At 39.8% G+C, this 21578-nt stretch overlaps 1 protein-coding gene across 3 annotated transcripts in view; it reads right to left on the bottom strand.

The window, feature by feature from the left end:
• Window positions 1-451: 451 nt before the first annotated feature.
• LOC131078677 (uncharacterized) overlaps window positions 452-21578 on the bottom strand; it is a 257382-nt gene continuing 236255 nt past the window's right edge. For all 3 annotated transcript variants that reach the window (XM_058016430.2, XM_058016428.2, XM_058016429.2), the window contains one exon: window positions 452-927. In XM_058016430.2, coding sequence (XP_057872413.2) covers window positions 891-927 — 37 coding nt within the window. In that variant the 3' untranslated portion in view covers window positions 452-890. The remainder of the gene's footprint in view (window positions 928-21578) is intronic.

Raw genomic sequence — 21578 nt, 5'->3', positions numbered from 1 at the left:
GGCGGATAAAAAAGATCCTTTGGAAATAAGATTGTTAATTAAAATATTACATCAGCCTGTGCATTTGCATGTCTCAAGTAGTTTATTAGTTGCAATCTGTTGCATAAACAAAAAGCACAAGGTAAGGGCTGTGTAATATTAATAATATTATAATAAAAAATAAAAAATAAACACTCGTTTCAAGTGATAGTTGTAAGAATAATGGGCATGATATCTGGTTTGGTATAAGATAAATTGGCAAGTGCAACTACTAGCATATTACCTTTGCCTTACCTTGAAACTCTTGCTTTATAGGAGCGCAAAGAGTTGCCATTTAACAACTATAGAATATTACATCTGTAATCTAGAGTTCAGTTTCAAATCACTAGCGTATTTTCTCAATAAAAAATAGATGGATTGCAACTACAGTACATAAAATACTAAACATTTCAGTTTTAACACGTAAAGAGTATATATGAAAACTTGCAACCCTCTTGCATTAAACACAATAGACTGTTTCAAGTGAAATAACAGCATCATCCATGTTGACATTTCCAGCTTTTCTTCTGTGCAATATGCTTCTGGAATTATTTTCCCAGCTTTATTTTTAAAAGAACTTGAGGTCTTGGAATCTTTTAAGTCACATCACGCTCTTACACTGTGCAAGAGGTTAATTTCAACCATCAAACTTATGACAAAAACTGCATGACACGTATAGTTTAACAATCAATAGCAACATTGGAATCCGTCGAAACCATTATGCCTTGAGAATTTGAGAGGTCATTTTAGATTGGCATTGTGCATCTCTACTCCCATACATGTATGGGGCAATTCAATGGATGAAAAACCAAAAAGCTTAGAAATGGAATTATACAAGAATTGACATAAACAACCCCACTTTTGGTGCCACCTTACTCTTCGCTCCAGAAAGGAATAATAGGAAAACCCCTGCAGAAGATAAAAGGAAACCAGGTCAGTATGATGGCCTGCGAGCATAGATTTTGAATGTATATCCATGTCCATCACAATGTTAAAAGCTTCAGTTTTTTCCTACCTGCCTATCCCCAGAATTTCAGAGCATTGAAATATAAACGCAAGTTGCACATTAAAATGTGAAAATTATAAAAATTGCGATTTTCTCATATTTCACAGTGCTGACAGGTCAGCCAAGCATTGCCATACTAACAAAGCTTGACTCCAAAAAAATGAACTCCGTAAGCACATGTACCCAATGCACAGTTGTCTTGTATATTTTCATTGAATTTTCTAGAATTTTGTGCATAATTCAAGTGTAAGTAAATTTTGTGAAAATCTACAAATACACTCGTACCTTCTGACACAGTTTTGAGGGCTCAAACCAGGTGATGCATATCCTCTTACCCTCACATCAATGTAACAGTGGATGTTACCTAGTTTGTTAGTTTCCCATCAAACTAATGGTCTCCAAGTCTAACACAAAGGAGAAGTAAAAAGGTGGTGGTATGTGACCCCAGCCTTCTTTTATAACCATCCCAAGAACTTTTCGGAAAGTGCAATATAAAATCACTTTATAAATTAAATAAGCCTTACATCCCTGAAAAGCAATTTATTTCAATTTTAATTATTTCAGGCACTTTAGTCACTTGGTTAAACATCCAACATTTAAAACTTTCCATCCCAGTTCCAATGAGCTACAATACTAACACACTTTTAAAATAATTCAAATAATATCAAGCAACCTCAGTAATATAATTAAAATAAAGTCATTAATGCACCCAAGTTGCGGAAACTGTTGAAAAATATCAGAATAAAAAATTGACTGCACAAGAGTGAAAACGATGATGAATATTGAGAATTGAGCCTGATCGGGTGACACTTTATAAACAAACGCTCCTTTCAAGAATATTGGAGAACACACGAGAAGCCAAAAATAACTTCACAACGTCACATACAAGTTCTCTAGACCATCTGAGCTCATTGGTAACATCAAATAATCCCTCTGATAAGGCTGGCACACACCCAAAAGGCCAAACCCAACTGCAATTCAAGAGAACCCAAAAATAGGGACATTACAGTTTCCATGTTTGATTAACAAGAAAGTGCAGGTTTTTGGTGGCATAGATCAACCATAAAAGGGCTCCAAGAAACCAACCAACTAATTAATAGGGAAAACAAAGAAAAAGAAGAAGATGGTTCAGCATTCAAGGAGAGAGAATGAAGAATTGTAAGATAGATTGGAGAGCCTTGGATAATTCTTCATGGAAACATTGCAAGGTTACAACAGAATTTACACATGAAAGAACAATTGTCAAAGGTCCAAGAATGTATGTCAATGGTCAAGAAGCGAGGAACATCTACTGATTACCAAAGATGAAAAAACCACTGGGGCATGAACACCATATGTACATAACTTGCTGTCATATGATTATCATCAAACTTGATACAACGCTGTTTGTCTACATGACAAGTTTTGTACAATCCAAGGTAGAAAAATTTAGATGCCCATACCTCAATTCATGATTATTAGCTGAACTGGGACAGAACAAAAAAAACATGCTTCTTTTGAGCTACTCGGATTTTATAGAGGCTTATTCTTTTAAACCTCTAGCCACAATTCTGCTTCCATACAGAGAAAATACTGCATAGATGTAAGCACATAAATAACATTCTGCATCTGTACCTTTGACTTAATGAATTGAAATGTTTCAAAAAGTAATTATTAGATTATTATAGGTAGTGAATTCCACCATAATAACATTATCAGAGTTTTAAGTTCATTACTCTCTGTTAACCCCTCCACTACACTTTTCCACTTTTCTTGTTTCTGCCTCTTCTTCCATGTCATTGTATTCTTTGCATTTGTTCAAATGGCACTCTGCTCTGACATGATCATTCTTTCCACAAGAATTACAATGATTTAAATGTCTCATAATTCAAAGTATTGACTACTTTTCTATGTTCCGCACTATGGCATAGGATTCACTAATTTTTTTCTGTTAAGTTCAAAATCCAGAAAAATTAAAGAAAATCTGAAAAAAAATGTTCCAGATCACCCAAATATTTGTACAAAAAAGGGCTTAACATTTTAATTAAAAAATATTTTAATATAGCGCTTTTTATTATGGATTTTTGAATTTTTTCTATAAAGTAAACGCTTACAACATGTAAAATTTTTAAAATACATAATGAGCTTTTTGTTATTTCACGCACTTGTGAATGTGAGTCTTTGTCTAGCAAGTTACATTTGCTACCTACATTTTTGACATTGAAACCAAAGAGTTGGCTGCTTACTCTAGACATGGCACTGGTGACAGTGGTGATTCAATGTAACAATGACACTTGTATAGAAGCTCGGCAATAAAATGTAAGATTGATTCATTACATTATTCACTTCAATTTACACCCCTCCGCAATACCTCCAACCACACCACCAAAACCACCTGCTAATCCAATTGCATCGCCTGGCAGGTATCGTAACAATAGGCGAGGAAATAATAACAACCGCTACAATAATAACAATAGTACCTGTTGTGACCATTTCACACATCGCCCCATCAAGATGGGGACCCCCTCTTTTTCTTGGGTTTTGCTTTCCCTTAGCTAGGTTTTTTCTCTACTTGCTAGGTGTTTTGAGTGAGTTAGTGGTCGCCTGGGCTGGGTAGATTAGGGTTTCTCTCGAAGAGCTCATCCTAGGGTTTCTTTCAAAGCTGAGTGTGGCCTGGATCTGGGAAGTCATTTGTTGTTTGCCTTGAACCCTAGGGTCGTCTTAGAGGAGTTTTACCTTTCAGGAGATTGAAGATGGATAAATTGTGCAAAAGAGATAAAAGGTCTCAGGTCAAGAGTGTTGGTTTTCATGTCAAAGTCCCGTTTTCTTCCAAGTCAGAGTCGATTAGGCAGAGTCAGTGGCCAAGGGAAGATTTAGGAGGTGATTTCAGGAATTGTTGAGCAAATTGGCAAGAATGTGGAAGGATATACACCAAGGGTTGAGTCCAGGGCAAAGTCAAGTAATTCCAAAATGAATCAGGCCTGGAATCAAGATTTTCGCTCCTAACCCTTCCAAAGGGTCCAGGGCAAAATTCATATTCCTCTGCTCTGCTCCTTGTCTTGACCAAGTTTGAAACTTCTACTGCATGGTGTGGAGGACTAGGATGCATATTTGCCGTAGGAAGAAGGTTTGAAGCGATAAAATGATGAAAATTAGCCTGGAGGAGGAAATTCGCTCCCGACCCTTCCAAAGGGTCCAGAGCGAAATCCTCATTTGACCTCCTATTTTGCCTAAGGCATTGAAAAGACCTTGTTTCAAGCTAAGTAAGTGGCAAGTAGACATGATGGTGATAAGGAGAGGTGAATTTGATCAAGTTTGAAGTAAGTTGAGAAAGAACGAGGTGTGAAATCAACCTAATTAGGTGAATTTCGCTCCTGACCCTTCCAAAGGGTCCAGAGCGAAATTGTTAGAAGTCACCTTTTCTTCTCCTAGTTTGCATTGAAAACCTTGTTCCTTGGGCATGGTAAGGGCAAATTGATATGTTCTAGCCCTAGGAAGTGATTGGAGGAGTTTGAAAGTGTGGATTTTCTCCAAGGCAAGAATTTCGCTCCTGACCCTTCCAAAGGGTCTAGAGCGAAATTCACCCTTCCCTCTATTTTGCTCTTTGATATGGCCAAGTTTTGGATTTTTGGGGCATAGTTGAGAAGGCTTTGATGCATGTTTGCCTTGGAGAGGAGGTTTAAGGCTATGAAATGGTGGAAATCAACCTGGAAGGATAATTTCGCTCCTGACCCTTCCAAAGGGTTTAGAGCGAAATCCTCCATTTAACCTTCTTTTTGGCCTTAAGACCTAGGGTAGCCTTGCCTGGAGCTAATTTGATGATGGATTGCCTTGATTTGGGTGGAAGGAAGTTGAATTGATCAAGTTTGAAGGAGAATGGGATGAAGAAAGTGAGAAACTAGCCAAGAATATGGACTTCGCTCTTGACCCTTCCAAAGGGTCTAGAGCGAAAATCCCCATAAACATCAATTTCTCCCTTGTTAAGACCAAATTCTTAGTTTCTAAGGCATGTTCCAAAGGTTTGATATGTTTTTTGCCTTCAGGGGTGATTAGAGGTGGAGGATTGTAATGTCCCCTTCTCAGTGATGTGCATTCAGTGGTGTCCATTGGCCTATTCCAGAGACCCGTAGGCTATTTGGAAAGGAAATTAGGGTTTCCAGTTTTGGAGGTTGTTGTTGCTCATGAATTAGAGTTTGGATCGCAGATTCTTTCTGGGTTTTCAGAGGGCTTCGCAGTGGTTTGTCCAACTTTGCGTTCCGAGCACTTTTTGGAATTTACTATTTTTAGTAAATTCTATTTCTGGCAGTGGTCCTCATTATTTTGGCATAGTTGGTTCTCTTCTTCAGTTGGTTCAATTGGCTTCGTCACTTTTGGCCTTGGGATGTTTTTGGAGAGATAAGTTCATTTCATTTAAATAATGTTATGTTTTAATGTTATATTTTAAAGTTGACCCCTTGTCCTAGCGTCATCACTTCAAGTTGTTTTAAAAGGTGGTCTTCAAGGGTGGACGCATCATGGAAGGGATTTAATATTTCCTAAGGTCTAAAATCTTGCTTATGAAAAGGGGGTGCCAACTTTATGAAGAGAAGTGAATTAAAATAAAGGTTAATTAAGCTTTTAAAAGTGGCGCCATCTCTTGGAGGAAAATTCAAATGTGAAATTAGGGCACACTTTCTAGAAGCCTCTAGAGATTTCTTGTTAAGCTTATAAATGGAGGCCTCTTCCCTTCATTTGTTATCTTATGTCTATTATAATGTTACTCTGCCGGAATGGTATTGGGGTTGCTTCGAGGAATGAATGCCTCCTAGCCTTGGCATTGCTTCTTACTTGAAAGATAGCAACTAGTGGTGATTTAGTGTAGTTGTGAGAGTTTGTAGTGAGGATTGCATTGTAGCTTGCATTGTGCTGGAAGTTCAGTTATTTGCATTTCATTTCATTTCGGGAGTCGCAGTTAGCAGGGCAGATTTGTAGTTTCATTCATATATTTCAAAATAAAAACATATTCATTCTAGGTATTGCATATTTCCTCTTGTTTTGGCTGGGCGCTCCTTTGTGCAAATTTGCAAATTCTATTATGAAGTGTTTTATTTTATAGAGAAGAATTGCCATTCTTGCTTGGCGTCACTGCTGGGAATTGCCTTGGGGTTCGTGTTAAATAATCTGTTGGGTTAATGTCTGATTTCTTGGTATTGGTTTGGTCGCCTCCTTCATAGGAAGCCATTGCTTTTGGTTTTGGGTCATTCGGACTAGTATCGAGAGAGTAATGAGCATTTTAGTGATTCCATGTGTTGCTGATTAAGCATTTCAAGTTTAGGTCTGTCGTAAATCAGAATATTAAGATTGATCCTTGAGTAGAATTTCTTGGACTTATAATTCTTGTTAAGCCTGGGAGAGTCTTCTATATTGTTGCAGTATTGTATAGTCTTAATCTTATGATCTTGGCAAGCATTCACTATCATATTGTAAGCTGAACAGTAGTACTGGCAGCATTCCTTCACATTTTCATTTCACGCTTGTCATGTACATTTAATTCCATTTCTAAGTTCTTAGCATCTCTGCCATATGGTAGCTCCATTCCCACCCTGGGTTTGAAAGCACATGCTTGGTGTTGAGTTTTCCTTCCAGCAGTTGTAATTGTAAAGACCCTCTGACCATATGTTAGTCCATCTTGGGCACATTCTTGGTTAGAGTTGCTTTCAGCATACACTAAGATCCTCTGACCATATGCTAGTCCATTTTGGGCACATTCTTGGTTAGAGTTACTTTTAGAATGCTTTAAGACCCTCTGACCATATGCTCACGCTTTGCCCAACCCGGGATCCTAGTGTACATTCTTGGTTAGAGTTGTATTCCGCATCGTTTTGGTTTAAGTGCTAACCCTAACGGATGTGTGTTGCATTACTTTTTGTAATTGACAAATTGAAAAATTGGTCTGGGATATTTCAGAGGAGATGAAGAATTTTAGTTTAAAACAAGGATTTCGCTCCTGACCCTTCTAAAGGGTCCAGAGCGAAAATCCTTATATCTCTCATTTCCTTCCTTGTTTTGGACATAGGTTGGTTTCTAAGGCATGATAGAAGGTGGATTGGTATGTTCTTGTCTTGAAAGGTGGTTGGACACATTGAACGATAAAGATTTGGCCTAAAGGATGAATTTCGCTCCTGACCCTTCCAAAGGGTCCACAGCGAAATTATTTATTGACCTCATTTGCTTCCAGGCTTAGGCCACAAACCTTGTTCCTTGGGTGAAGAATGATGTTTTTGTTACCTTCTAGAGAGGATTGGAGTTGAAAAGATGAAATATCAAGCCTAGAATGGGAATCTCGCTCCTGACCCTTCCAAAGGGTCCAGAGCAAAATTCCCCAAAACCTCCCTTTGCTCTCAATTTTATGCTAGGACAAGTATGGATCAGGATGAGTTAAGCATGGAGATGTCTTTAGGCATGACTCTGACTTGTTGGTGATCTTCAAACATGAAGGAATTGAGCAAAAACAAGAATTTCGCTCTTGACCCTTCCAAAGGGTCCAGAGCGAAATTCCTAAAGTCACCTATTTTCCTTCCAAGTCAAGACAAACTTTTGTTTTTTATGGCTTGAATGTGTGTGAGGTGTTCTTGCCTTTTGAAGTTGATTGAGGTTGAAAGGATGAAGAAATGAGCTCAAAACAAGATTTTCGCTCCTAACCCTTCCAAAGGGTCCAAAGTGAAAACCCTAAAACCCATCTTATCCTCCAAATTTTGTGCCAAGTCACGCCTAGACCAAGGTGAGAAAAGCCCTTAGGATTGCCTTTGAATGATTTTTGACCACCAAAAGTGTAAATTTTGAGCTAAGACTTGAATTTCACTCCTGACCCTTCTAAAGGGTCCAGAGTGAAATTTTGGATAGGTGCTGTCCCTGGCTAGGATTTTGAGCGAATTTTCCTTTTTAAGGCTTTTAGGGATCAAGCAAATGTTGCCAGGTTGAGAAATGGATTCAAATGAGGGAGTCTAGAGGAAACAAAGTGAAAAGAATGGAGTTGAGTAAGGGTAAACAAGCAAAACATGAATTTCGCTCCTGACCCTTCCAAAGGGTCCAGAGCGAAATTCTTCAAACTACCTATTTCCTCCTTGTATGAAGTCAGGACTTTGATTCCTAGGGCGTGATTGAGGTTGGAATGATGTCATCTAGCCTTGCAAGATGAATTGAAGTGAAGGAGATGAAGAATCAAGCCTAAGACTTGAATTTCGCTCCCGACCCTTCCAAAGGGTCCAAAGCGAAATTCACAAAATATCATGTTTCCTCCAAGATTGTGTTGAGCCAAGACAGTGATCAAGGTGGATTGGGCTTAGAGATTGCCACAAGTATGCCTTAAAGGGGATTGTGAATGAAAGAAGTGTGAATTTTGACCTAAGACTTGAATTTCGCTCCTGACCCTTCCAAAGGGTCCAGAGCAAAATTCTCATGATCACCTAATTCACCCATGGTGGAAGCCAAAAAATTGAATCCTTAGGCTTTGTTGAACTAAAACTAGCATATGCCCACCTTTAAGAGAAATTCAGAGTAAAGGAGTGAGGTAATTGAGACCTAATTATGGAAATCGCTCCTGACCCTTCTAAAGGGTCCAGGGCGAAATCCTTGGAAATACCTATTCTTCACCCTATTTCAACTAGGCAAAGGCAAGTTGCAAGGAAATATTGACAAGAGCATGAACTAGTGAAAAATCAAGGTTGTGAAGGTGTTGATTGATGGAGTAAATGTACCTAGGTGAGATACTCAAGCAAGCCTCCTTGGGGTGATTTAAGCCTTCCTCATACCATGAACATTCTAGTGCCTATAAGGAAAATGTGCCTTCATCAAACTTTGAAAAAATTCTAACATCTTCTAGGCTTACCTATATCCTCCCATCAAATTGCTAATCAAACCTCATTTGTGTGAGTAAGGCAAATTCGCATGATCTAGGCTCTTATAAAAATGGATTAATTGATTTCTTTTTAAGCCTTAAGGTCAAAAAGTTCATACTTTGGCGCTCAAAACATTTTTTTTGCTTTATTGTTAAGTCGGCCAGCTTGTAAGGAGTTTTATTTTATTTTATTTGCACATTTATACAAGTCGGCCTATTGGAAAAATGATGAGAGTGCCCTATAAAGGAAAGGTGTATTTTGAAATCTTCATTCATTCTTTCATTCATTTTTCTAAGCGAATTTCAGGAGCAGAATTAGGGGTGCGAATTTCAGCAGATTTAGGCAAATTTCTTGATTGAAGAAGACTGGTTGAAGGCTGATTGAAGGCTAAATCATCAAGGGAAGAACCTGAAATTCAGATCAAAGACCTTTCGTCCAGCAAATCTTCATTTTTTTTTCTCCATTTTTTTCAAGTTGATAGCTAGAAATCAAGGAGAGGGTATGTACAATCAGATTTTTGAAGAGCATATTAAAGATTTGATTCAAATTTCTATATTAGTCCTTGTGAGGTTAAGTCTTCAATAATCTGATTTGATTCATAAGGAATATCTATTTGAAAATTCATAATTTTAAGGACTTATCACTCTATTTTCAAATTGTAATCTAATCATTTCTTTAAAAGGTCTCAAATCTCCTATCTTGGGGTATTATACTCAAACCTAATTTAAGCCTCTTTTGTAGGTATCAAATGACGACCCCCAAGGCCAATGGATCCACTACCCGGCAGGCTCTAATCAAAGAAGAACAAAAGAACGATGATTTGGAGACCAGGATCGTGTCCAAATGGAGCAATATCGGAGACACCAATTTAGGAAACTTCAATGTGAAGAAGTTTCGAGAAGCACCGTACATAGGCAAGCCATCACCCATAGCCAAGAAGATAATTGAGAGCGGCATCATCAAGGCCGCAAACTTTCCTCCTGCAATCAAATGTCATGAGCTGATGATTGAATGTGCCTGGCACTATGATTCACATTCGAGGACGATCGTAGCCAAGGATGGAACTGTCCTAGCCTATCTTTCAGAAGAAGCTATAAGTGAAGCTTTTCATCTCTCGGAGCCGAGAGATATGATCTACAAGAGCTTGGAAGGAGCTAGGTCTATCTACGAATATGATCTTGATACCTGTCTGAACTTAATCAACGAGAATTGGTTGCTCAAGAGTAGGCCTCGCTTGAACAATATACCTAATACGCCACACAGAATTGACTTCCAAGAAGAATTCAGGGACTTGATAACCATGCTCAATCGGGTTATTGGTGCCTCTCAGGGCTTCTTCTTCGACAAGTGGATGTTCTTCTTTATTCAAGTGATCGTCCAAGGAAAAGGAATGCTCAATTGGGCTAGAATCATTAGCAACAACCTAGACGTGCAGTTGAGGAGGCTAGTCCCTACCAAGTCATTCCACATGAGTTCATATGTTATATATTCCTTAGTCAGAAGTTTTGAGTATGCAGGGCTACCACACAGAGGAGTTGTTGGGAGAGGGACAGGAAAGATAAGAGCATGTGATTCCTATGTTCAACTACATCATCCACCTAAGACTTGCTACAAGCTAGTCAATGACACCTTCACGATGTATATCACCAGGACATTGCAAGGAGGGATTCACCACCGACTGTCTCCAAAGGCACAAGAGCTCGTGAAGAAGCATGGTGCATGGTTCATCCAATTTCCAAAATTCACCTACATCAGGGTCCATGGGTGTCCTTCACCTCCCTATATGTTGCCAAGATATCCTACAGACAGAATAATATTACTTGAGGTGACTAGACAGTTGGCAGCTTATGCTAAGGCCTCAAGACATAAGCACGGAAATGGTATCCCCGTAACCATTCTACTAGGAAATTCAATTGAAGTGTGTCCTAATTCTCAAGCCGCAGAAGATGTAGAGAAGGAATTATCTCTATATTCATTCACATCCTTTGCCTCAAGGGAGAATTTCGACCCTCATGGTCACATGGAAGAGACAGTTGGGAAGAAATACAAACATGAGTTTCAAGTGGAGGACTTCTGGATGAATGTTCAGGATGATATGGAGGTGAAAAGAAAGATGCATTCTAGATTACCCTTGGATCTCATCAGGAAATATAAAGTTTACAGAGTAGCCGATCAAGCCCAAGACAGTGGTAGATATCTCCAATCGTCCTATGAGCAGGAAGATAAAGAAGTGAAGATAGATTGGAATGAGCTAGAAGTTGTAGACCTAAGAGCATTGATGGATCCGGTTTTAAATTGCACTCGCAGATGGGTGGACGTACAACATCAAAAATTGAAGGAGCAGGATGTAGCCATGACATTCACCCTAGAAACAAGGGCAGAAGAAGGAGAAGCAAGTGTGAGTGAGAATACTTCTCATTCCAAGGGATCGAAGAGAAAGGAAGGACCTGAGAAGAGAGAACCTTCCAAGAAGAAACAAAAAGTGAATCTTGATCGTCCACCAAGTACATCTTCTAGACATGAAAAAGAGATAAGTCAAGGAGAAGTTCAAAGACAGATAGTGTATGAAATTGATGAGTGTATGGAATCCATGGTGCAGAATGATAAACAAGGTAAAGGACGAACATCTCAACACTCATCGAGTCAATCTCTCCAGGTTGGTGATAATGAACAAGAAGAAAAGAATGAAGATGAAGCAACGTCTCCTTTCAGGGACGATAGACCTTTGTCTAAGGAAATACAAGTAAAGGAAAGAAAGTCTTCCATTCCAGATTGGCTAAAAGAAAGGCTGACAAGGGTGGTTGTGGTTGAAGAGGAAGAACAAGTGTTCGACTTGGAAAGTCTCATAGGAAATTCCCATGAAGAGATCGAAAAGAAGAAGGCTACAAAGATGTCAAAGGTAATTAGAGGTGATGCAGGATCCATAAAGGTAGAGGTAGCCACACCAGTAGTAGACAAGAATGAGGATGAGATTCTAGCAGAGGAATATGATCTAGAGACATTTGATCTTGGTCCACTTACCTCTGAGTAGGCCATGGAAGAAGCAACTGATTCAGTGAGAGCACTTTGACAAACTCAAAGAAGAAATGGAAAAGAATAAGAAGCTAGAAAGGGAGGTTAGTGCTTGGAGGAATTATTTTAGTCACCTTAGTCAACCATTAAGGCGACAGGATCTAGCAGTATCACCTTTGCATGCACTTCCTCCTGAATTAATAAATGAGGCAGAAAGGATGAAGAACTTAGCCCAACTCATGAGTTCTTGGATTGATGAATCTTACAAGGTAGCCATTGAATTTGTAACAAGAATGATGAAGACAGTCCATCGGGCTATCCAAGTCCTTGAGATCATTCATAATCTATTGATAACTGTAGATGCATTCACTCACACTAGAGACGTTGTCATCCCGGTCTTGCAAGTAATAAGAAGAACACCAAGACAAATTTTAGCACAAGAGAAGATAATGGATGGAGGAACCCATAGCCTTCTGCAATGGTCAACTCTACTCCAGATGAAGGAAGTTCTTTTTGAAGACATCAATACCAGATGCAGCCAAGTTGAAGGCACTATCCACCCTATTCAAGACAAGGTGTTTGATGTATTGTGTACAATCCTTGACAGAAGGATAGAGATCGAGACAGATGTAGATGTCCAAGAATTGGAAGATAAGATCAAGATCATTTTTTGCAAGGAGGAGAACATGGTCACAGAAAAGCAACGAGATCAGATGTATGCTACTATGTTCCTGATCGAGAAAACAAAAGAGCTAGAGCCTGGATGGGAGACAACCCTTCTCACAGCTTTTGATCAAGTCCTTCACTTGGAAGAACGAATGAAGAACCTCCATGAGATTCCCATTGCTGAGATCAAAGGGATTACGTCTAGATTCACTGAATATGCCAGAAAAGAGCATAGAAAAGGGAACAAAATTCTAGATGAAAAGTTGTTATAAAATGATGTGGCAACTTTATCCCCATCGGGCTATGTTTCCTCGTTATTTGTGCCATTTTCTATTGGCTATGGATTGATAATGTTTATCTAAATGGGGTCTTTTTTGTAACAAACCCTAATTAGGGTTTAGGTGTCAAAATCTCAGTTGTTGATCTTCTTTAGATCCGGGCCATTCATTGTATTTGAGAGTGCTATATAAGCCCTCACTCATTTCATTTTTAAAGAGTTAGAGAGTTAGAATCAGAGAAAAGAGAAATAAGATTAAAATTGTTAGCAGCAGCGAAATAAGTAGTGAAGTGAGAAAGTTGAACAATTGTTGTTTTATTTGGCTATGAGATCAATGAAATATTGAAGTATGGTGTTTTATTGCAATCCTTGTGGCTATTTTCATGGTTGTTTATCTTCTTGAATCACTCTTAGTAGAGATAGCATTTAAGTTTTAAGATTGAAGGACGAATGTTGTGTTTGATCTTTGGTAAAACTCATAATCCAAACCACTAGCTCCTTACTGATTGTAAGTACGCCCTGTGTGGTCAACTGGAGATATTAAGATTGTTAAGAGTTCAATAATTATTTGAGATATTGATATGTATCTTAGTGATAGTATCTATCCCATTGATGATTTGAAAATCATGGAATCCCCTTAGAAGATCGCACCAATTCCAGTGGAGTTGTAATCTTTTGGCAATACTGAAATTGGTAGAGTTTTATCAAGACCAGTCCTCATTGAGTCATTCTTAGGATTAGTTTAGTCTCACCTCCTTAAAACCATTATCTTTTGCCATTTTTTTTGAAACATCAATTAGTATTAGGAGAATCCAGTTTCCTCATTGAAAAGTAGTTGCAAGAACAAGCTTTCCCAGAAAGTACGTAAGGCCCCTTGTAAAACAGCAAACACAACGACCGTTGGTGCTTATCCACGAGTAGAGAACCTACATAACAGAAACTTGAAGTTTCTTCGATTGATCCTTCTGCGATATCTTCAGCATTCGAGAACTTTATTCAAGAGAGGATAAGATAACTCTGGGTATTTTATTCTATGTTTGGTCGTGTACAAAAGACACATCAATAGTACCCCACAAAGCTGAATACAGTACAACGTGAAGGGGAGACCCATGATCAAGTGCCAAAAATTTAATGAATGGGGTCATTTCATGCAAGACTATAAAAGAAGTCAAAATAACAACGCATGTTATCTATACAAATGGTGTGGACCCGAAAAATCACTAAGACATTGACTACCCGAAGTAGAATGGAGTAAATATGCTAGTCATGGTAGAGCCAGAGGAGGAAGTATTGGCAATCACCAGGCTACAAACAAAGAAAGCAATGTATCCAAATCCCTATATAAAAAAAGAAAGGATCCAGGAAATCACAGCCAACGTGGAACAGGCAATGGCAAATGAAAGAAGAGCCTCAAATGAAGTTGCTAGTACTCCATTACAGTTAGAGTCAAAGAAAAACATTGTAAGACAACTGCTGCAAACCACAATACCCATAAAGGTAACTAACCTTCTGCAAACCATGCCACAACTAAAAATGGCAATTACAAATATAGTTGGTGTTGACAACTTCATTCATTGGAAACAAAACAAGCCACAAGAGAAACCGACGGAGAAACCACCATGTGAAGGGTACAAGGCGAGCGACCAAATGTTGCTAACATTGAGCATTGGCAAGAAGCTAGCCGTCGTAGAAATGGGAATTATGGAAATGAAATTAACACCATTGTTGATGGAGGCTCAAAAGCCAATGTACTATCAAAGAAAACTTGGAAGATCCTTGGAAAACCTACACTTTGACCACCAACCTCCAAACTAGTAGGTGTTGACCAACATGGCATTAAGTCATTGGGGACTTTGATGGCAAAGAAGGTAACAATTGGTACACAACCCTTCTTCCTAAATTTCGTCGTTGTCCCATTATAGAAAAAGGCATAAGAGGCTCTCCTTGGGAGAGGGTGGTTAATCACTGCTAAGGCAGATGACAACTGGAAGTGAAACACACTCTCGATCAAGAGTCAAGTAAGTATGTCATCAACCTGAGGAATCGGGCAATGAGCGAAGAATTGGCATCTTTAGACTCAAAGTCCGAAGATAGAGAGTGGAGTACAGAGGAAGGAAGAGGAAGGAACTGAACAACAAAGGGGTACTAGAACTGGAAGATTGCTCAAAGGACGAAACAAGTTCTTTGAATGGGCTATTTCACTGGCAGATGGAGGATTATGAAGTCTTCCACCTAGAGTCCAACATGCTACAAATCATAGAGATTGAAGAAATCGGTGAAGGTATGGAGAGTGATACCTTTCCTTCGGTGTATGCAAAATATCAGGAGTGGCACAAGTGGATGAGATGCTTGCCCATCGTTTTGAAAGGGATAAAGTCAAGAAGTATGAAGAGCTAAATGTGAAGAAGGTAAACTTGGGGGATGAGGGCAACCCAAAGGTGATTCTCGTCGATGACAATTGGGATCCGATACTAAAGATGGCAGGATTCAAAATCTTTATGGAGTACAAGCACACCTTCGCATGGACGTACAAGGATCTAAAGAGGATACCTCGGGAGTTATGCATACATAGAATCCCCCTCATATCGGGTGCACAACCCATACAGAAGAGGTCCTACAAAATGAATAAGAACTACGTCGTGAAGGTGCAAGAAGAAATTGAAAAAATGTTGGAGGCAAGCATAATCTCCAAAGTGGAAAAGAGTGAGTGGGTTTCTCCAATCGTCATATCCCTCAAGAAGGAAGCGAACCAAATAAGGATCTGTGTGGACTTCAAATCAAGGACCTGTTGATGTGTCTTTCGTGCACATGCGAACATAGAATAAAATACCTAAAGGTACCTTATCCTCTGTTGAACAAAGTTTCCCGACTGCTGAAGATCTCGCTGAAGAATCAATCAAGGCAACTCCAAGGTTCTTGTATGTAGGGTCTCTATGTGTGGATGAGCTCTTTGTGGTATGATGTGATTTTGCTGGAATCACAAGAAGACTTACATTTGATTGCCTGAGCATCTAATTTACTGGAATCACAAGTCCTATTTACTAACTGGAAGATAAAGAAATGGCAAAAGATACAAGGTTCAGGAAGTCTACTCTAAGACCTAGAATGCGAGAAGATGGATCAATGACTAGGTGGAGTCCTACTGGGCTGGGTCTCACCATCAGGTTGAACGATTCAACACCAACTCAGTGCGATCTTCTAAGGGATGTTTCAAATATGTCCAAATCGTACACCATTAGATACTGATTACCATTCAAGATAATGCGTGAACAACAAAGGTGTTATGACTCGGGATTAAGCTCTTTCTATGCCAGTTGACCACGCAAGGTGCTCTTACAGTCAATAAAAGGCTAGTGGTTTGGACTAGGTGGATTCCATGCAAGTGCATTCAATAACTTCTTTCATTCAATTTAATTATCTATCATCTAAAATGAAGATTCAACAAGAGATCATGCATATTGCAAAGAAACAACACACTTCACCATAACTTCAATGAAAATGGAGTTTATTTACAATCAATGGCAACAATTTCTTGCCTTGTCCTCCTAATCTACTCTAATTGCTATTCTATCAGATTACTATTCACTATTTCTAACTACTCACCCACTATTAACTATTAACCTTTACAAATGAGGAGCCAGGGCTTTATATAGAGAACCCTTTACAAACAGACGGCTCTGATTGAGTTAGAACCAATGGCTAGGATTACAAGATAGAAACCCTAATTAGGGTTTGTTACAACAAACTTCCTTAGCCAATTAGAAAATTATATTCCAAGGGTGAGGACCAATAGGAAGCAGGGGTAGGTGCCTCAAAGTTTGTGTCATCCCCGATGAGTCAGGTACATTGAATTTGGACACGCTGAGGTGGACTGATCCGACTAGAGGAGCCGTGACTGGGATGCCACCTTGTCTGATGTCTGTGTCTTGGTTGATCTCCTTTCTGTCTCAATTTGATGAATGATGTACCTCTTTTACTCCCAAGTGCTTGACGAGGCTTTCTTATCATCAAGTCTTCCTTTTCCGGTAGCATACCTTGCATTGAAGTGCTGGCGAAGCCTTTCTTTGTCATCTTGTGGTAGAATGAGGTCTTGAGGCTAACTTGAACTCCTAGAACACCCCTAGTCTTCCAACGCTTCAAAACACCTTGAATCCTCCCTTTTTGCAAGTGGAACGTCCTTGATGATGATGGACTGGAAGAGGTCATCCATGTCCTGGCCTGGTCTTCTTTCATCTACAAAACAAACCATAAGATAATTAAGGACACATAATAAATTCATTCTAACATAGCATTTTCTACCTTAAATCATCAACAAGAAGACATCAAAATGAAGTTTGCTCAAGATTCTCCCCAAGGACAAGCCCTATAAGAATTTCGCTCTGGACCCTTTGGAAGGGTCAGGAGCGCAATTTGCATTCCTGGCCAGTTTAGACCTCATTTCATCATTTCATAATCTTAGGCCTAGCCTTCAAACCTCTTCTCATCATAATCTCACAACTAGCCCTTTGCCTAGCTCAAACAAGGTGAAAAATAGGAGTTTAGAGGATTTCGCTTTGGACCGTTTGGAAGGGTCAGGAGCGAAATTCTAGTTTAGGCTCAAGTTCTGTCACTTCTCCACTCCGAAATGTCTTCCAAGGCAAGCATACACTAGTCCTCTCTCCACCAAGGCCTGGGAATCCATCTCCTGACCTTCATCATGAGCAATTAGGTGAAATTGAGAATTTCGCTCTGGACCCTTTGGAAGGGTCAGGAGCGAAATTCATTCTTTAGCCCAAAATCCTTACCTCTTGGACTCATAACCTATTCAAACACATGCCTATGGCCATCTTTAAGTCCAATTCACCTTGATCACTGTCCTGGCCTAGCACAAACTTGAAGTAAAAATGACATTTTGAGAATTTCGTTCTGGACCCTTTGGAAGGGTCGGGAGCGAAATTCAAGTTTTTCACTTGATATTTCATTTCCTTCACTCCAATCTATCTTGCAAGGCAAGAATACATCACTTTTCTTCCAATCATGCCATAGGGATCAAAGTTCTGGCTTCAATCAAGGGAAAAATAGGTGGTTTGAAGAATTTCGCCCTGGACCCTCTGGAAGGGTCAGGAGCGAAATTCATTTCTTGCTTGTTTTCCCTCATTCAACTCCATTCCTCTCACTTTGTTCTTACTTGATTCTCACCTTTGGATCTCTCTCTCAACATAACAACACTTGCTTGACCTCAAAATGGCTAAAAAGGAGAATTTCGCTAAAAACCATGGCCAGGGACAAGACCTATAAGGGATTTTGCCCTGGACCCTCTGGAAGGGTTAGGAGCGAAATCCTTGTCCAAGCTTAGAATCTTCATTTTTGGAGGCAACAATCCATTCAAGGGCAATCCTAGGGGCATCCCTCACCTTGGTCTAGGCCTGGCTTGGCACAAATTTTGGAGGATAGGATGGGTTTTAGGATTTTCGCTCTGGACCCTTTGGAAGGGTCAGGAGCGAAATCCATGTTCTAGGACAAATTCTACCATGCTTCTCACTCCAACTCACCTCCAAGGTCAAGGAAACTTTGCTTCATTCTTCCCTAAGCCATAAAAACCAAAAACTTGACTTGATTTGCAAGGAAAATAGGTGATCTTAGGAATTTCGCTCTGGACCCTTTGAAAGGGTTAGGAGCGAAATTCAAGTTTTTGCTCAATTCCTTCAAATTTATTGATCACTAGCAACTCAAAGTCATCCCTAAGGACATATCCAATCCTATCTCACCCTGACCCACACTTGACTTGGCACAAAACTGGGAGAAAAGAGTGGTTTTATGGAATTTCGCTCTAGACCCTTTGGAAGGGTCAGGAGCGAAATTCAAGTTTTAAGCTAAAATTCTTCATCTCCTCCACATTCAGTCACTCCCTAAGGCAAAAAAAACATGTCCAACACTTCCCAACATGCCTTGGAAACTAAGAATTTGGTCTGAACAAGGGAGAAATTGAGGTTTATGGGGATTTTTGCTCTGGACCCTCTGGAAGGGTCAGGAGCGAAATCCATATTCTTGGCTAGACTCCCACTTCCTTCATCCAATTCTCCTTCAAAGTTGATCGAACTCAGCCCCCTTTCATCCCACTCAAGAGAATCTACCATCAAGTTAGCTTAAGACAAGGTCATTTCATCATTTTAGGCAAGATAGAGGGTCAAACTGAGGATTTTGCTCTGGACCCTTTGGAAGGGTCAAGAGCGAAACTCTCATACTAGGTTGATTTCCACTACTTCATCACCTCAAATCTCCTCTCAAAGGCAAATGTGCACCAAAGCCTTCCCATCACGCCTCAGAAGTCAACAAACTTGGTCATATCAAAGAGCAAAGTGGAGGAAAAGTGGATTTTGCTCTGGACCCTTTGGAAGGGTCAGGAGCGAAATCCATGTCTTAGGTCAAAACCTTCATCTTTTAATATGTCCAACCACCTTTCTAGGCAAGAACAAACCAATTCACTCTCTAACATGCCTTGGACACTAAGAACTTGGCCAAGCAAGGAAGAAAATGAGGTCCATGGAGATTTTCGCTCTGGACCCTTTGGAAGGGTCAGGAGCGAAAAATCATGTTCTAGGCTTGATTCTTCATTTCTCCAACTCCAAACCACCTCAAAAGGCAAAGACATGTTATCTTACTTCCATCCACGCCATAGAAACCAAAGACTTGACCTCCCCTAAGGGAAAAATAGGTGTTTGCAAGAATTTCGCCCTAGACCCTTTGGAAGGGTCAGGAGCGAAATTCTTGATCTTGGACAAAATCTACACTTTCCAACATCTTCAATCACTTCCTAGGGCTAGAACATATCAATTTGCCCTTACCATGCCCAAGGAACAAGGTTTTCAGTGCAAACAAGGAGAAAAAAGGTGACTTCTAAGAATTTCGCTCTAGACCCTTTGGAAGATTCACATTTAGGCTCAAATCTTGACTTCATTTCTCACATTTCTTCATCCAAACAAGTGGTTTGCCCTCAATAATGCCTGGGAATGAGTTAGTTCTAAGTTTGGGTCAAAGTAGAATGTCTTATGGAGAATTTCGCTCTGGACCCTTTGGAAGGGTCAGGAGCGAAATTTGAAATTCGCTTTGGACCCTTTGGAAGGGTCAGGAGTGAAATTTGACATTTTGGTCTCTCCGTCAGGATTCATACATGGAATATAACATTTAGGAAATGTCACTTATACTTTAAGTTATATTCCACATATACTGTCAGGATGTTTGAGAGTGGTTTCGGACCTACAGGAGTTATAATGCAAAATCTAGTTTTTGGAGGATTCTTCAATTTTCTAGACAATCAAATTTCAGGATCAGGATGACATTCTAGACTTAGCCAAATTTCAGGACATTGGAAGATCAGGATGATATTCCAGAGTTTATCACTCACCAATTTGACCTAGCTCAGATCTTCAAAGATGATATTCACTCACCAAGCTTCATTGACCTCCTGAAACTCAAACAAGACACTATTAGCAACAAGAGCAAAACTAGGCCTAAGGAAGACTTTCAAAGATGACCCTCACTCGGAGCATCCACTGACTCACCTTTAGCTAAAAGAGAGCCTGCTATCTTAGTGATCCCTCTGGCAACACTCAGCATGCAAAGGCTAATAGACAAAACCCTAAAAGACCTAGAAAAACAAACCCCAGAAAGCAAAAAGTAGGGGTCCCCATTTGCAATGAGGCAATGTGTGAATACGTCACAACATGACCCCTTCTCGAATCCATTCACTGACACCATATTGGAAGAGGTTGCAGGCCACGAGATATGCTCCTTCATGGATGGATTCTCCAAGTACAATCAAATAACCATTACCGAGGAAGACAAACTCAAGACTACCTTCGTGGTGGAAGATAGGGTGTATGTGTACAATAGGATGTCGTTCGGCTTGTGCAAAGTCCACGCCACCTTCTAGCGAATAATATTACACATCTTTAATAAAATGTTGTTGGGTAACTTCAAGGCTTTCTTGGATGATTGATTGATTGATATACAGTAGGCAGAAGCCCACCTCACTGCACTTCAAGAGTGTATAGAAAGTTGCCAAGCGGCACGATTGGCCTTAAATCCAAAAAGGTGCAAATTTATGGTGTTGTAAGGAAAATTGCTTGGCCACATTGTGTGCAAGGAGGGACTTAAGACAGACCTTGACAAGGTAGGGGCAACTAGATGGAGACCCTGAAGAACATAAAAGGAGTCAAATCCTTTCTGGGTCATGTTGGTTATTATCGGATGTTTGTAACAAACTTCGCACAAATCTCATACCTGTTGGACATAATGACACGGAAGGGAAAACCATTCATGTGGGGAGATGAACAAGAGAATCCATTCAATGACATTAAGTCCAGACTGGTGAATGTGCCGACTCTTCCATACCCGGATTGGGAAAAGGAATTTCATGTACACGTGGATGCCTCCAATTACACAATTGGGGAAACATAGCACAAATGGGTGTACAAGGATTGGACCATTCTGTTTTCTTTGCCAATCACCTACTTTCCAAGGCCGAAAGAAATTATAGTACGATGGAGAGGGAGGCACTTGGTATGGTGTACTCCATATAGAAGTTTTGCCGCTACCCGTTGGTGACACATTTCATGTTTTACATGGATCACCAAGCATTGATGCATCTTGTAAACAAGGCCATCATCCAAGGGAGGGTGAGTAGGTGGCTGCTCCTATTGCAGGAGTTCACCTTTACCATCATTGTGCGGCTTGGGAAGAGTCATGTCATTGCTAACTAGTT

The sequence above is a fragment of the Cryptomeria japonica genome, chromosome 2, assembly GCF_030272615.1.
Source record: "Cryptomeria japonica chromosome 2, Sugi_1.0, whole genome shotgun sequence".
Lineage (NCBI taxonomy): Eukaryota > Viridiplantae > Streptophyta > Pinopsida > Cupressales > Cupressaceae > Cryptomeria > Cryptomeria japonica.
Note: the sequence above shows the minus strand (reverse complement) of the source record. Positions and strands in the feature narration are given on the sequence as shown.